At 41.5% G+C, this 16279-nt stretch overlaps 2 protein-coding genes across 2 annotated transcripts; both read right to left on the bottom strand.

Annotated features, from left to right (window-relative positions):
• Positions 1–2593: 2593 nt before the first annotated feature.
• On the bottom strand, positions 2594–8066 carry LOC308162412 (interferon-induced GTP-binding protein Mx1-like; the record flags this gene model as incomplete). Its single annotated transcript, XM_080536568.1, has 13 exons — positions 2594–2818; positions 3069–3206; positions 3612–3788; positions 3896–3972; positions 4426–4584; positions 4804–4921; positions 5312–5434; positions 5571–5649; positions 5876–6074; positions 6273–6411; positions 6488–6642; positions 6769–6906; positions 7871–8066. 13 exons carry the CDS (start codon positions 8064–8066, stop codon positions 2594–2596), a joined length of 1923 nt encoding a protein of 640 aa, XP_080392694.1.
• Positions 8067–9118: 1052 nt separating this feature from the next.
• Positions 9119–13504, bottom strand: LOC308162411 (nucleolar transcription factor 1-like; the record flags this gene model as incomplete). Its single annotated transcript, XM_080536567.1, has 13 exons — positions 9119–9130; positions 9384–9494; positions 9582–9702; positions 9905–9969; positions 10130–10285; positions 10416–10499; positions 10929–11110; positions 11496–11629; positions 11832–11896; positions 12057–12212; positions 12343–12426; positions 12862–13043; positions 13429–13504. 13 exons carry the CDS (start codon positions 13502–13504, stop codon positions 9119–9121), a joined length of 1428 nt encoding a protein of 475 aa, XP_080392693.1.
• Between the last annotated feature and the right edge of the window lie 2775 nt (positions 13505–16279).

Here is a 16279-nt window from a genome sequence, read left to right as displayed (position 1 = left end):
CAATTGAAATAAGCCAGTGGCTTTCTTGGGTTTTTATCCTGTTAGTTGACCTTGTATGTAATATGTACTTTCATGTACCTACTTCTGCAAATCTTCTAATAAAGTTTTCAATCAATCAATCAAATCATTTTTCAACAAATCGACAAAGCGCACAAAACTCCTGGATGAGGTCGTCAAACGCCGATTACCAAGAGCAGCACCGACACGGTGGTCTTCACACTCACGCCTCGTTCAGACAATCAACCATCAATATTCGGATTTGCGGACCATGTTTCAGTCGATAATCGATAATCCTACAAACTGGGATAATGAAACCCTAATGATGGCTACAGGCTATGATGCATGGCTGGCAAAGGCCTCGACGTGCTTTCTCCTAGACATTTATGAGGAGATTTTCAACATCACTGATGTGCTGTTTAATGTGCTGCAAAAGAAGGGAATGGACATTGGTTATTGTTGTTCTAGGATCCAAGATACAATGACCGCTTTGGAAAACAAACTTCAGGACTTCGATGCGCGCTACGCTCAATTTGACCAGAAACGCAGCCAGCTAAATCGCACTGAGGGGCGAGCGAAACCCAACCAACCCATCAAAGACCAGAGGAAGATACTTTATAACAGGATTTGTTTTGACACGCTCACACAGATGAAGGCTAGATTTAGCAACTTCGAATGTTTGAATTTCATTGGCCTTATTGACTGCAAGCAATTTAACCAAATGTCAAAAGAATTTGACAAAGCCAAATTTGAGAGCCTGGCTTTGTATCATAAATATTTCGATTTCGTTAGACTTAAGGCAGATTTAGTTGGACTTTACCAAATCCAAGAGGTGAGGGAGAAAACACCTGAGGAGATGCTTGGATGGATCATTCAGCATGACTTGGCTGAAACAGTTCCAGAGGCAACAAATTTGATTAAACTAGTCCTAACCATTACCAGCAACAACGGCATCTGTTGAGAGGTCATTTTCAACTTTGAAGAGAGTGAAGACCCTCACTCGAAATCGCACTGGACAAGGACGCCTTTCATCACTGGCCCTGATCTCAATTGAAAAAGAGAGACTTTCAAAACTGCAACAGGCGAGTGACTTCTACACTAAAGTGACAGAGGTGTTCCTTCGCAAGGAGAGGCGAATGGACCTCGTTTTCAAGTAAAGGTAAGATATCATTTTTAAATTTACTTTGCTGGTTTATATGATTTATATGATTCGCGAGGCTGGTGGCGATCTTTAGCAGGCTGGCTACTTGAAAATATCTTGGTTCAAAAAAGATTGAACAATGAGCACCCCTGATATAGTCGAAACTGGCAACTGTTTTTTTTGTTTTTGGTAATCTGATCACAAAGTGACACTACCGTTTATTAGCGGGTTCTAGGGCATCAAAATTGCATTTCCTTGAAACTGCGTTCACTGATAGCGTGTATGTGTAATTACGTGTATTTCTATATTTTATGCTTACCCAATCTAAAAGCTCACGGCACGTGCCTGTGTTATACTGTATATCAGCACTCATGGAATGCCTCTTGTCCAATCAAATTACTTGGTCAGAACTAACTAGTGTATAATTTTCATTAAAAATTGGATAAATATTCTCAAAATTACAATGGGGTTAAATCACAACCACTTTAGTTATCTAAAAATATGATATGGGCTATACTCTACTTTCACCGCTAGATGGTGCTGTCTCGCCAGTAAAGTCGTGATTCTGATTCCAGGCTATATAATGTGTAATAACCATGTTTCTATCTGAATTAACAATAATAGAAAACGACCCTTACTGATTTATTTAATTTGGGTTACGCTTAAATGTTGCTTAAAAAGCACAACTCAATGCTGATGGTGGTTTAAAAATAAATGTTCAGGTACCCAGAATCACTTTTATTTCTGTCACGTTCAGTAGTCTACATATTTGATATAAAATACAGACATACTGTTAGAGGTTGCATTATGACATTTATTCCATCATCTACACCAGGACGTGTTGAGTCACATCGTAGGGCTCAGTGGGGTGTCTTGCTTTGTCTTTTAAGAAAACAACATAAAAATACTTTTTGACCTATCTCTGGTACAATGACAATGGTAGCTGTCAATTCACAAGCAGCTTGTTGACAAGTCATAGCACACATGAATAACTGTATCTTCTGTATACCTCTCAACATGGCCAGAATGAGCAAGAGGTAGGCTAAAATAAATGTAATAAAACTGACCAAATATAGAGCCTCTTTGACCTCAGTGTGCATTAAAGAGCAAGTGATTGTTTATCGCTTATGCACTCTTTGTATTCTATGGTCCCAGGACACCAGCTAAACGATACAGTACATTAATAAAATAACAAAACATGTATTTACAACTTGCATACAAATAAAGTAAGATAAACACAAATACTCAGCATTTCTCTATTACTACTTCAAGCACTCTCAAGATGACAAGCAAACTCTGCATGTCAGGCCAGTGTCTACTCTAGAACTGTCTACTCTAGAACTGTCTACTCTAGAACTGTCTACTCTAGAACTGTCTACTCTAGAACTGTTTACTCTAGAACTGTCTACTCTAGAACTGTCTACTCTAGAACTGTCTACTCTAGAACTGTCTACTCTAGAACTCCACCAGATAGATGCGTGCTTGCGTCAGGCGTTTGAGACGACTCTGCAGTTTCGCCCTCTTGCTGCCAATGTCAGTGTCCTCCATCAGCAGCTGCTCCATGTTGTCCTTGTCCTGTATCATATGCAGCATCTCACTCTGCAGCTGAGAGGCCGACTCCTGCAGGATCAGGTAGCGGATCACCATGTGGACCTGATCCGCCAGACGCTGGCTGGCAATCTGGTGAAGACCAGAAATAAACATGACTAAATGGCAGCAGGGGGCAGGGACTATGAACTTCCTCTCACACCATCACACTTGTACACACACAAACATGCATGCATGCAGACACGCATACAGACCAACACAAAGGACACACACACACATACTTGTGCAGTGCATGTGTGAGTTTAGAAGAGGAACATGTTGGGGCTCCTAGGGAGCCATGTGAGCTTGAGAGGGTCACATCAAAGTACTGATTGACACTTACTTGATAATAGGACTTGAGTTGCAGCAGCATCTCCTGCAGAGAGGCCTGGTTGTCCCTGTAGTATACAGGACTCCTCCCTGTAGGGAAGCAGCTCATTTGAATATAACATTGATACCAGACAAAGATATACCAGAATGTCTGCATAGAGATTAGCATTGGGGGTATGTGACTTTGCCTGTGGTATATGGATGCCGTATGTACATAACTATGTACATATTTAAATACTGCCGTATGTACATAACTATGTAAATATTTAAATACTCGTATTAATAAAAAAAAAAACACAAGTAAAAACACATTGATGCTCTCTGACTTTGGCCCTAGTGGGATTCAGAGATCATCCTCACCACTCTTTAAGACAGCCGGGGCTTTTTCCACAGCTAGTACGCTGTTTCCCCTGCTGATCCCTCTGCTTCTGCACACAGCAGAGAAGTGATCTTGCTTTCCACAGGAACTGCATGTGTGTCCATATGAAGGGCATTTTTCCCTTTTTCTTTCGTGTTTTCCTCCACAGTATTGGCATTGTATGAAGTTCTGTGTCACTGCTTTGCGTATGTCCTCTTCCTCTTCCTTATTCTCCTGCTCCTCCCTCTTCCTTTTACCCAGGCTGTGGCTGTAAGTGCTGTCCTGGGTGTACACTATCAGCTCCATCTTGAACTGGGTCCTCAGCATAGACTCGGCTGTAATGTCATTCTCCAGCTTAATAGCTTCGATCTTAGTCTAGAGGAGAAGCAGGCGTTCATCTTACAACAAATGGTGGTGCAAAATAATATACGCCAACTGGTGATGGACGACTGTATGGCAATATACATTAAACAATTTTATACCTTAGCTGTTTTCAGGAGGTGAGGAAATCCGGTGAAACTGGTCCGAGCCAGCCGTATGAATTCCTTTCTCATAGCATCTAGAGAAGTATCAAAAGAAAACACTTGAACTTTTGCCAAACAACAAGACAGAACAAGAAACCGATCCAAGTGTGCTGATACTATTCTGACTTACTTTTTTTCTCTAACAGTTGTTTTTTTTTAAATGTTTTTTTGTGGGGCAGTCCCACTCATATTTTTCATTTTATTGGACAGGCATAGTGAAGACAGACAGGAAAGTAAGGAGAAGAAGGGAGAGAGGTCATGTTAGCAGGGCATGGGCCAGATTCAAACCCACGCCGACATGGGCATATGTGTGCACTGTAGACCGCGGTGCTAGACCACTGGACCACCCCAGGCCACGTAACAGTTGTTTTTAATACTTTAATCCCAACAGGCACTCTTGCAGCTCACTGAGAGCTCTGCAGCGGTCCTGTAAGCTTTCTTCCCATATTTCCAATTCCTATATTTTTATATTCTTAATAAACACATACCTGATATGTCCTTAAGCTTCTTGACCGCTGGTTCTTCCAGGTCTTTCATCTGGTCCTTCACCATAAACTCAAATGTCTCGTAGTTGGTAAACCCTGGAAGCTCTCTTCCACGGTACATGTCCTCATAGTCAGCCACCTCTCTCTCAATCTTCTTGTTAACTGCAATATCAAATCTCTTAGATTCTAAGACTTAGAACAATATTTTGATGTATACTCAATTGATCAAGTTCATGAGCAACTACGTATGCAACATGCAAAATGGCAAAAAATAAATTTATATTTCAAATCAAGGTGTCAGCATTGGAAGTACAAGTTCTTAATTTTAGGATTTCTTTTTACATTGTGGGCAAAATATTTAAATTTAGATACGGTACCCACAGGTCACTCCAGAGTGGTCCAGATGGACCTTCCACTTCCCAAACTCTTCCCAAACTCTTTTCTGCAGCTCATCTCCGGTGGCCATACTGATAGCATCCTGGGTGAACGCTGTCACTTTCTGAAACATGAACATGAACATCAGGGAGAGAGTGGTGGTGTGTGGAGAAATAGCAACCAACAATTAATTGATCTAATTTAATTTAGAATTATTTTGGGGAATTGAAGAAAGCCACTGAAGTTAATTCTTATTGAGTCAGACCCCCCCCCCCCCATTTTAGAATCTTAGATGTTGTCAGATCCCATAAGAAAGGAGGTGGAATCGCCTCCTTTTTCAGAGACAGTTTTAACTGCAAACAGGCATCCTTCTGAGAATTCTTATCATTTGAATATCTTTCAGTCGTTTTTAAATGTTCCACTCAAATTCTTTTTTCGACAGTGTTGTGCAGCACGAACCGCATACTAGTCGCACAAGTGACGCAGAAGCATGTAGAGGCCTTAATGGACGTACATCGACCAGGAAGTTGAGCCTCTCTGCTGCGTCAGAGGGAGGTCCAGTGCTGCATCTCTCCAGTTCCATGCGTGTCTGCGCCAGCTTAGCTTCAATCTGTTCCTCCAAACGAGGAAGGGATTTCTAGAAAACAAAACATGAAGACCTTCAAAGTTCATTACATGTCTGTCTTAAGATGTTCAAAGGCCACAGAGGAATATAGGAAGTTCCACAACTTGGAATATAAAGTGCAGTGAAATGTAATGAAAGACGAATTCACCTCAAAATGGTGCACCAGTTCCAGGGTTAGCTTCTCCGCCAGTTTAGGGATGGTTGCATGGCCTTCATCATAAAGTGTACTGTAGAATAAGAAACATGCTAAACCCAACAAACAGCTTAAATCCCAGCTTATAAATTGCTTATAACGAGCTTAAACACACTTAAATAAGTGTTCACATTTGTAAAATGTTATGTGGGGCAGTGAGTTTGTTATAGGGGAGCGTGTTAGTCATAGGAGCCAAAGCTATAGACTGCACCTTTAAGGTAAAATAAGGGCTATTTGAAAATATATGTAAATGGTCTGACCTGAGATGTGCGTGCTCTTTGAAGAAGACCTTCTCCCTCCTTGTGGCTTCGGTCAGTGAGACCTGCTCCATGATCTCTTTCTGGCCCCGGCACTTGACTATCATGTAGCCTTTAGTCAGGGGGATGACCTCATTATGAACAATCTCAACCACGGTCTCCTCCGTGCCTTTGTCAACCAGGTCAGGCTTGGTCAGGATGCCTGTGCAATGATAAACACACACACACACACACACACCCACACACACACACCCACACACACACACATACACACACACACACACACACACACACACACACACACACACACACACAGTTATATCATCATGATTCATAAAGATCCAGCCTCCTTTCTAATAATCAAATGTGCACTGCATAAGATTAATGTTGATTTATTTACCTAAAGTCCTTTCCCCCTCTGGGTCCACCTCCTGTGCCATCTTCAAAGCCTCTGTGGTTGCTATGTCAACGTTGCATGGCACAACTACCAAGCTGATTGTTTCTTGCCTTGTGATGAACTTCCGTATCAGTCTCTTGATCTGGAAATGTAGATGTACATTGTCAAAACTGCCTTTTGTTTTCACAATCTTTAGTGAGGGAGGACCGTGCTTTTACCTGCTCCCCGATGTTCTCAGGTTGACCCTTGACAGCCACCCTGGCGATGCCTGGCAGGTCTATGAGTGTGAGGTCTGGCACATCAGGGGATGCTATCTCCAAGCTGATGAGGTCATCACTGATCCCCACTCCCACACCAGCCATCTCATCCTGGGCTGGAGGAGGGGAGGCACAAGAGTACAGAATGTCACTGAGAAGTGATGGAAAGGGAGACATAGGGGAGAAACACACTGACTACTGCCAGGCACCCCATGATGTGAAGTGCAGTAAAGTGAACCCACCTTCTCTGATTTCATACTCCACATGTGAGGGGTCGTCAAACTCCTTCACATAGTCCCTGTAACTGATTTTTCCATGCCATTCCTCTCCTTGTCTCGTTCTCTTCATCTTCAGCTCAAGAGGGCATCTAGTCACAATACCTACATAAAGGGGAGGAGGAGCGGAGAGAAAAATGAAATAAAATAATAGAAAAGTAGACCTCGGCCTACACAAAAAAAAAAGATAAAAATAACAAAAAGTAAACAATTTCACTACATAATTTGTGATTACGCTAGGTGTTTATACGTAAATACGTTGTGAATGATTGGGTCTGTTCATATTAATTCCCTTTACACACCCCCTCTGTCCACCTGCACTTGTTTTTATGCCCCCATACGCTCATGTCTGATCATTCTCTGCTTTTAAGCTTTTCTGTGTTAATGTTAATACTGTTTTCTAATGTTTGTTGGCCTGTTTCGTAAGTGCTTATTGCTGTTGTTGTATTTGGTGGCTGTGTCTCAGTGGTTATTGTTGTACCGTATTTATGTTTGCTTGACTGTGTCTCAGTGTGTATCGTTGTATTGGTTTGTTTACTGGCTGTCTTGGTGTCCATGTTGTATCTGTCTTAGTGTCCATGTTGTATCTGTCTTAGTGTCCATGTTGTATCTGTCTTGGTGTCCATGTTGTATCTGTCTTGGTGTCCATGTTGTATCTGTCTTGGTGTCCATGTTGTATCTGTCTTGGTGTCCATGTTGTATCGCTGTGTTGAGTCCCAGCGCTTGTTGTTGTATTATTGTCTTTCCTGACTGTGTATCAGTGCTTACTGCTGTATTGTTGTGTTTGCTTGGCTGTGTCCCAGTGCGTTCTGTTGTATTGTATTGTCTTGTGTTGCCTGTCTGCTTTTTGTGCTTACTGTTGTGTTCCATTCTTGATGTCCGTTAGTGCTTTTGTTGTATTGTTTGTGTTACATGCTTATTGTTGTTTTGTTTTTAACATGTTTTATCTTTCAGCCCTCCTCCCCTTTCCCTTTATGAGGCAGGCCGGCATTGTAAATAAGAATTTTGTTCTTAATTGTCTCGCCTGGTAAAATAAAAATATAAAAATAAAAGACTTGTGTGAACTCACCGCTCCCCCTGGGTAAAGCCACCCCCGACAGCGCTTCCAGCACGGAGCTCTTCCCCGAGCTCTGGTCCCCGATCACGGCTATGGCTGGCAGCGCCAGGTCCCTCTCCACCCCCAGGGAACGGAGGGAGTCGATCAGGTCGATGCAGGTGCAGGGACGCACCTTCTCCTCATACTGGTGGTTCAGCGTGTTATTCATGAGGAGATCAGTGTTTAAAGTGTTTAAAGTGTTTAAAGGAAACTTAAAGCTCAAAGCCGCGGGTGAAGTCAATGCACTTGAGATGGAGAGAGGATGGATGACTTCTCTCATGTGACGGTGAACGAACAGGTTCAGTATATAAATGATACAACTGTTCAGGGGAGTGGCATGGGGGGGAAACCGATTCTAAAGGATGCAATGTGAGGAGAAAGCTCATTAACTTTCGTTTCCTCAGAGAGTCACGTGCCTATTGTCAGCTGACCAGGGTTTTTCCTGGCTCAAAATGAGGCGGATGCCTACATATTCCTCCCAGAAAGTGGTAAAATGCTTATGGTGCTTATCATTCATCACCTGAGAGATACGAGCTAACTTGACCCCAAGTGGCGCTTGGCAGGACAAATGCCGTGACTCCACAATCCGAAAAATATGATTCATTCAAACTTGGATAAATATTCTCAAAATTACAATGGGGTTAAATCACAACCACTTTAGTTATCTAAAAATATGATATGGGCTATACTCTACTTTCACCGCTAGATGGCGCTGTCTCGCCAGTAAAGTCGTGATTCTGATTCCATTTATTACCATAAATCCTCTTTTAGTAGCCTGGCTGTTCATTTGCTTAATCACAGAGTGCATCTGGTGTGTGTGTTTGAGACAGACTAACACCGTTGCTGTTGCCAAACTGCTGCTCAAGCCCACGATATGACAGAGCTGAATATATCATACAGGTTCTGTCTACTGAGAACAAAGATGTTAAACAAAAATATATACAAATTAAAATGCCAAATGAAACTAAGATCATTCATTCAACATGTTCTAGATCCCCTGGAACAAGTAGTCACAACACTGAGAAATAAGAAGGAATCAGTAGGTAGTCGGCGCACGCATCCACGCCGCTGAGGTGTGTGTATCAATCCTTCTGTAGGATCCATTGCGACCGTTAAGTCAAACAACGACTCTGAAATGAACACTCAGAAAACTAAATCATGACTCTCAAGTCAGTAAAAAAGAGTCGCTCAAAAAGAGTGACATCATAGGGGTGATTTTCCTTAAAACCCACTCTACAGAATGCAGAAAAATCACAGTTTTCACATGTGTACACTTTTATCGGCGCTGGAGATAATGAACGTGATGTTTAAAAACGGTGACGTGTCCCTTTAAACCTCCTAACTTTGACGAAATCAACGCACTTTCTCTCACTGACACAAACGGCGCTCGGCAGAAAAAATCGTGAGTCAACTTGACGAGCGTCACTGTCTATAATGCCTATGATGACAGGTGAAGCTGACAGCCTTTTACCTCTCAACTTCTCACCTCATATTCTCTCTGTAGCTCCAGGGCCTTGCTGATCCACTTCAGTCTCTTCTTGTCAGAGAGCTGGGACCACTGTCTCCTCAGGGCCTCCTTGAGCTCCTTCTGGCTTACCTGGCAACAAAAGTGAATCGGTTATTGTGAGATGAGTGTTTTCCGAATTCCGTACTTGTAAAGTCAGGTTCCCCTGGATACACTTACGTCAGGGTGTAGCTTCATGTAGGTCTTCTTCTCGTGGTTGTACCACAGCTGCTGGGGCGTCTTGGGCTTCTCTGGGAGATCAGACTTCTTCTTCTCCTCTATCAACTCGGGGTGGTCCTCTCTGAAGTGAAATAGAGCCAAAAAGCCGGTTTGTTAAAGGAGCATTAAAAGTATTGGATTTAAAGTGCAATAATAAAATCAACTCAACATCTGAACTAGACCAAGTTATCTAAACTTGACGATTATCTTTAATAGCTATAGTTTAAGTGGTCCACTTAGACTGCCCACCATGACAAATGTCAACAGGAGAGAGAATGACTCACTTGAATCGTGCCATATTCTTCTCAAACGACTCCTTCTCTCGCTGAAATTCTGTGATATACTTTTGCTGTTGGGAACAGAACAGAAAAACACAATTAGTCAGTAGCAGAATGATTTCATTGCATGTCTTCATAAGGCTACATTTTTTTACATTGTTGATGGGATGGAATCTGTCTTTGAATAAATATTTATTCAAAAAGACATGATGACTGCAAATTGATCTTCACCTTTCTCTTCTCTGGGAGCTCCTTGTATTTCTTGGACAGAATTTTGGTGAGGTCCAGGTTGCTCATCTCTGGGTGGATCTTGGCATACTTGGCTCGCTTCTCCATGAAGAACTGGAAATATGGTGTCAGAGGCTTCTTTGGGAAGTCTGGGTGGGTCTTTAAAACAGTAGAAATATAGCATCATTCACACAAGAATTCACACACAGAAAGGTAATTTAGCAATTCCACTACTCCAACTGTCAAATCATTGCATTTTATATGTACAACAAAATATCTGATCCTTTACCTTCAATTTCTTCCCTTTGTAAGGGTTCTTTACATACTCAATGGCATCAACTATGAGCTCCGTCAAGGTCCTATACTTCCGTACCTAAAAAAAGTAAATGAGATACAGTAAACCTCCAAATGAAACTCAGATTTAGATACATTTTCCATTTCAGTGACTGCAGCAATACAATTACTGTCTCATAGATCAATTTGCTGTTGACATAATCTACTCTACATCACAGGGCAATTCCCTTACAACTGCCCAAATTCCTAATTATACATTTTCTAGCCACATTTCTTGGAGAGGAAACTCGCAGTCACACACAAAAGTGTTACTGTAACATGGGTAATTCATTCTCATGTCTCCTTTACAGACAGATGTAAAACATATATATTTTTTAAATGTATGAAGTTTGCAAATGCTTCCCACATGATTTGTTTCATGATAGTCATTTACTGTAGGTGAAAGTTTGTTTACTCAGTCTTCATATACATTATAAAATGGCCTTTCTGTGAATTCTGATTGGCTAACCTCGGTGGACACCTTTGACCACTTCTGTTTACACATGTCACTGGTGAACCCTCCAAAGCAGACCTTCTCCCAGTCAAAGTGGGACTCTGTGGTCTTGTATTTCATGGCATCCACATCAGGCAACAGGCTCCGGATCCTCTCCAACAGGATCAGGCAGTCCTCCTTACTCCACGTGTCCAGAACTGCACAGGTACAGGTACAGACACAGAACATGTCAAGGCCAGTTTTATTAGACAGACACAATTTAACCTTGTGCTGACCCAAAATAAAACTATAAGCCCTGACAAATATACGGTCAAATGTATCAATCACATGTGAACGGAATTCAATGGATACATCTCAACAAAAGTATGTTATTATTACACTTGTTTCATCAAGGCAAGATAACATGAGGAGCGTGGAGAAAAACAGGTTTAACTGTGCCAGACTTCCAGACAAAATATAGGCTAAGCTTATAGCTTTTGATCTTAACAAAACAAAAAGCATTGTTTGGAGGAATGGCATTCTGCAAGAGATTGTCTAATTCCACATGTTGGTAATGAACATGGACATGTTAAATCAGCCTACCTGGCTCAACCTTTATCCTTTGACCAGTCTGAGGCTGTGGCGCAGTGGACACACCAACACTGCTGCTGCCATTCATGGCATTCTCTGGGAGATCAGACTTCTTCTTCTCCTCTATCAACTCGGGGTGGTCCTCTCTGAAGTGAAATAGAGCCAAAAAGCCGGTTTGTTAAAGGAGCATTAAAAGTATTGGATTTAAAGTGCAATAAAAAAATCAACTCAACATCTGAACTAGACCAAGTTATCTAAACTTGACGATTATTTTTAATAGCTATAGTTTAAGTGGTCCACTTAGACTGCCCACCATGACAAATGTCAACAGGAGAGAGAATGACTCACTTGAATCGTGCCATATTCTTCTCAAACGACTCCTTCTCTCGCTGAAATTCTGTGATATACTTTTGCTGTTGGGAACAGAACAGAAAAACACAATTAGTCAGTAGCAGAATGATTTCATTGCATGTCTTCATAAGGCTACATTTTTTTACATTGTTGATGGGATGGAATCTGTCTTTGAATAAATATTTATTCAAAAAGACATGATGACTGCAAATTGATCTTCACCTTTCTCTTCTCTGGGAGCTCCTTGTATTTCTTGGACAGAATTTTGGTGAGGTCCAGGTTGCTCATCTCTGGGTGGATCTTGGCATACTTGGCTCGCTCCTCCATGAAGAACCGGAAATATGGTGTCAGAGGCTTCTTTGGGAAGTCTGGGTGGGTCTTTAAAACAGTAGAAATATAGCATCATTCACACAAGAATTCACACACAGAAAGGTAATTTAGCAATTCCACTACTCCAACTGTCAAATCATTGCATTTTATATGTACAACAAAAAATCTGATCCTTTACCTTCAATTTCTTCCCTTTGTAAGGGTTCTTTACATACTCAATGGCATCAACTATGAGCTCCGTCAAGGTCCTATACCTCCGTACCTAAATAAAGTAAACGAGATAGACATACAGTAAACCTCCAAATGAAACTCAGATTTAGATACATTTTCCATTTCAGTGACTGCAGCAATACAATTACTGTCTCAGAGATCAATTTGCTGTTGACATAATCTACTCTACATCACAGGGCAATTCCCTTACAACTGCCCAAATTCCTAATTATACATTTTCTAGCCACATTTCTTGGAGAGGAAACTCGCAGTCACACACAAAAGTGTTACTGTAACATGGGTAATTCATTCTCATGTCTCCTTTACAGACAGATGTAAAACATATATATTTTTTAAATGTATGAAGTTTGCAAATGCTTCCCACATGATTTTTTTCATGATAGTCATTTACTGTAGGTGAAAGTTTGTTTACTCAGTCTTCATATACATTATAAAATGGCCTTTCTGTGAATTCTGATTGGCTAACCTCGGTGGACACCTTTGACCACTTCTGTTTACACATGTCACTGGTGAACCCTCCAAAGCAGACCTTCTCCCAGTCAAAGTGGGACTCTGTGGTCTTGTATTTCATGGCATCCACATCAGGCAACAGGCTCCGGATCCTCTCCAACAGGATCAGGCAGTCCTCCTTACTCCACGTGTCCAGAACTGCACAGGTACAGGTACAGACACAGAACATGTCAAGGCCAGTTTTATTAGACAGACACAATTTCACCTTGTGCTGACCCAAAATAAAACTATAAGCCCTGACAAATATACGGTCAAATGTATCAATCACATGTGAACGGAATTCAATGGATACATCTCAACAAAAGTATGTTATTATTACACTTGTTTCATCAAGGCAAGATAACATGAGGAGCGTGGAGAAAAACAGGTTTAACTGTGCCAGACTTCCAGACAAAATATAGGCTAAGCTTATAGCTTTTGATCTTAACAAAACAAAAAGCATTGTTTGGAGGAATGGCATTCTGCAAGAGATTGTCTAATTCCACATGTTGGTAATGAACATGGACATGTTAAATCAGCCTACCTGGCTCAACCTTTATCCTTTGACCAGTCTGAGGCTGTGGCGCAGTGGACACACCAACACTGCTGCTGCCATTCATAGTGCAGTGTCTGAGGGCAGATCAACTAACGCGCTTTTTTACAACCCTGAAACCCAACAGAAAACACTTTCATTCAGTCATTAAACCAAATTTTGGTTTAAAGCTGAGTTCTGCCACTGGCAAAAACTATAGCTATCTAACCGAACACGGGAGACGTTCAGTGACAAGTCGAGACATAGCCTACCTTCGAGCTCTGCGCGGTAGAACAACTAAACTAAAACAGCAATATGCGTACAAGGTTGGGGCGCCAGACCCACTTCCGGGAGCTGGACGAGGGACTTCCGGGAAGACGGTGCTGGATGGCGAGAATGGCGGATCATGGCAGAGGAAGAGGGTGGGACCGGACTGTGAATGGACGTGAGATGACAGGTGGTAGGAACAAACCAGGAAGTGAGGAGGACGCAGGAATGGTTGTAGATGGCGGGGAATTTGAGAGTCCGATAAATAGGAAAGCTAAACGTAAAAAGAAGAAACAGCATCATGATGAATACAGTTCACGTACTGAATCCGATGATGATGTAATTGTTGAAGAGATAATTGATCGAAAGGAAGAGAATAATAAAGTAATTCTGAAACTGCTTGATGAAGGTGCTTCGTTTGGTGAATGGAATCCGATGCGTCTAACCACATCGATAAAGAGAGCGATAGGAGATGTGAGTAGTGCAAGAGTTCTACGGAATGGATCACTTCTGGTGTTTTGCAGAGATGGTTTGCAGCGAGGCAAGGCTACAAAGCTTACTATGCTTGAGGGTAAGAAAGTGCTAGCAACATTGACCAGTGATAAAAAGATGGTTCGAGGTGTGATATCGGGCATTCCTTCAAATGTGTCCATAGAACATATTAAGGATCACTTGAAGGGAGCTAAAATCAGTGAGGTAAAGCGCCTGAGAACCACTCGCAATGGAGAGAAGTGCGATAGTTTGTCAGTTCTTCTGATATTTGACGAGGAAAGGTTACCTTCTAAAGTATTCATCGGATATATGTGCTATGATGTTAGGCTATATATTCCCCCACCACTGAGGTGCTTCAAGTGCCAAAAGTTTGGGCATGTGGCGGCTGTGTGCAAAGGCAAGCAGAGATGTGGAAGGTGTGCTGGTGACCATGAGTATGGGAGATGCGAAGAGAATGCCAAACTAAAGTGTTGTAACTGCGGGGGGGAACATAGCTCTGCTTACGGGGGTTGTGAGGTCAGTAAGAAAGCAGCGGAAGTACAGCGTGTAAAAGTTTCTCATGGGATCACATATGCTGAAGCAGCTAAAAGAGTGATGAAGCCAGGTGGATTCGCCGCTAGTGCTGAGATCGTCAGGGCAGAACAAGGAGAGGAGAGCAGCATAACTAAATCATGTGAGGGATGTAGTAAAGTAAAGGAAGATACATTGGTGGTGGGGAAACATGATTTTGTACTCTTTATGGTTGATGTAATTAATTGTTCCTCACAAGCGAACAGTAAGACAGAGAAGATAAAAATAATAGTGAAAGCAGCGAAGAGATATCTGGGAATAAAGGGTCTGGAATGTGATGGAGTTGAGAAGATTCTAAAACTAAATGCACAACTACACTCATCACCTGGTGATGCTGGTCCTTCATAATGTGCTTAAGTATATTACAGTGGAATGCAAGAAGTCTCATTGCTAATGGACAGGAATTTAAAAAATTTGTTGTAGACTTACAAAAGAAACCTAATGTAATATGTATACAGGAAACATGGTTGAGACCGCAATGGGATTTTGTAATACAGGGTTATGTAGGTATTCGGAATGATAGGAAGAATGGGAATGGTGGTGGTGTGGCTACATTTGTTAAAAATGGGACAATATTTAAAGTAATTAACTTGGGGAAAGAACATGAGTCAATAGTGGTGAAAATTTGGACAGGGAAAGATGAGTTTGTAATAGTGAACTATTATAATCCATGTAAAAGATTATGTCATGACACATTAGATATGGTGGGTGCACAAGCACAGGGTAAAGTGATATGGTGTGGGGACTTTAATGCACACAGTGCATTGTGGGGGGGTGAAAGAACAGATGCAAATGGTTTAATTATAGAGGGATTTATAGAGGATAAGGGATTGGTGTGTATGAATGATGGGAGAGGTACTAGATATAATAGTGCTCAAAATAAGGAGAGTGCAATAGATTTAACACTGGCTTCAATGGGAATTGCAGGTATCACAAATTGGGAAGTGTTAAGGGAGTCTACAGTGGGGAGTGATCATTACCCTATAAGTATTATGCTTGGAGTAGAAGTAAATCAAGAAGAGGACATTAAGATACCGAGATGGAAGTTGGATAAAGCTGACTGGGAGAACTTTCAGCAAATTAGTTGGGTCAAGGTTGAACCGTTACTTAGAGAGGAAATATTAGATGTGGATGAGTTTAATGAGAAGTTGGTGTCAGCCATTATAGAGTCAGTACAGGAAACAATACCGATGAGTAAAGGGTGTAAAGATAGGAAGAATGTACCTTGGTGGGATAAAGAGTGTTGGCAAGCAGTTAAGCATAGGAATAGTTCATTTAGACAGTTGAAAAAACATCATTCTCTGGAATCATTAATTCAATATAAAAGGGCACAAGCAGTAGTTAGGAAAACTATAAAAACAGCTAAACGGACATACTGGAGGAAATATTGTAATACGATAGGAAGGGAGACTAAGCTGTCTGATATATGGGGAATGATCCGAAGAATGAGTGGAATTAAAAGGAATTATGTAATACCAGTGTTGACAGGTAGCAATAAATCAGCAGTCAGTAATAAAGATAAGGCAGAACTTCT

Source organism: Nansenia antarctica (genome assembly GCF_963989245.1).
Source record: "Nansenia antarctica genome assembly, chromosome: 7".
Classification (NCBI taxonomy): Eukaryota; Metazoa; Chordata; class Actinopteri; order Argentiniformes; family Microstomatidae; genus Nansenia; species Nansenia antarctica.
This window is presented reverse-complemented; position numbering and strand designations above follow the sequence as displayed.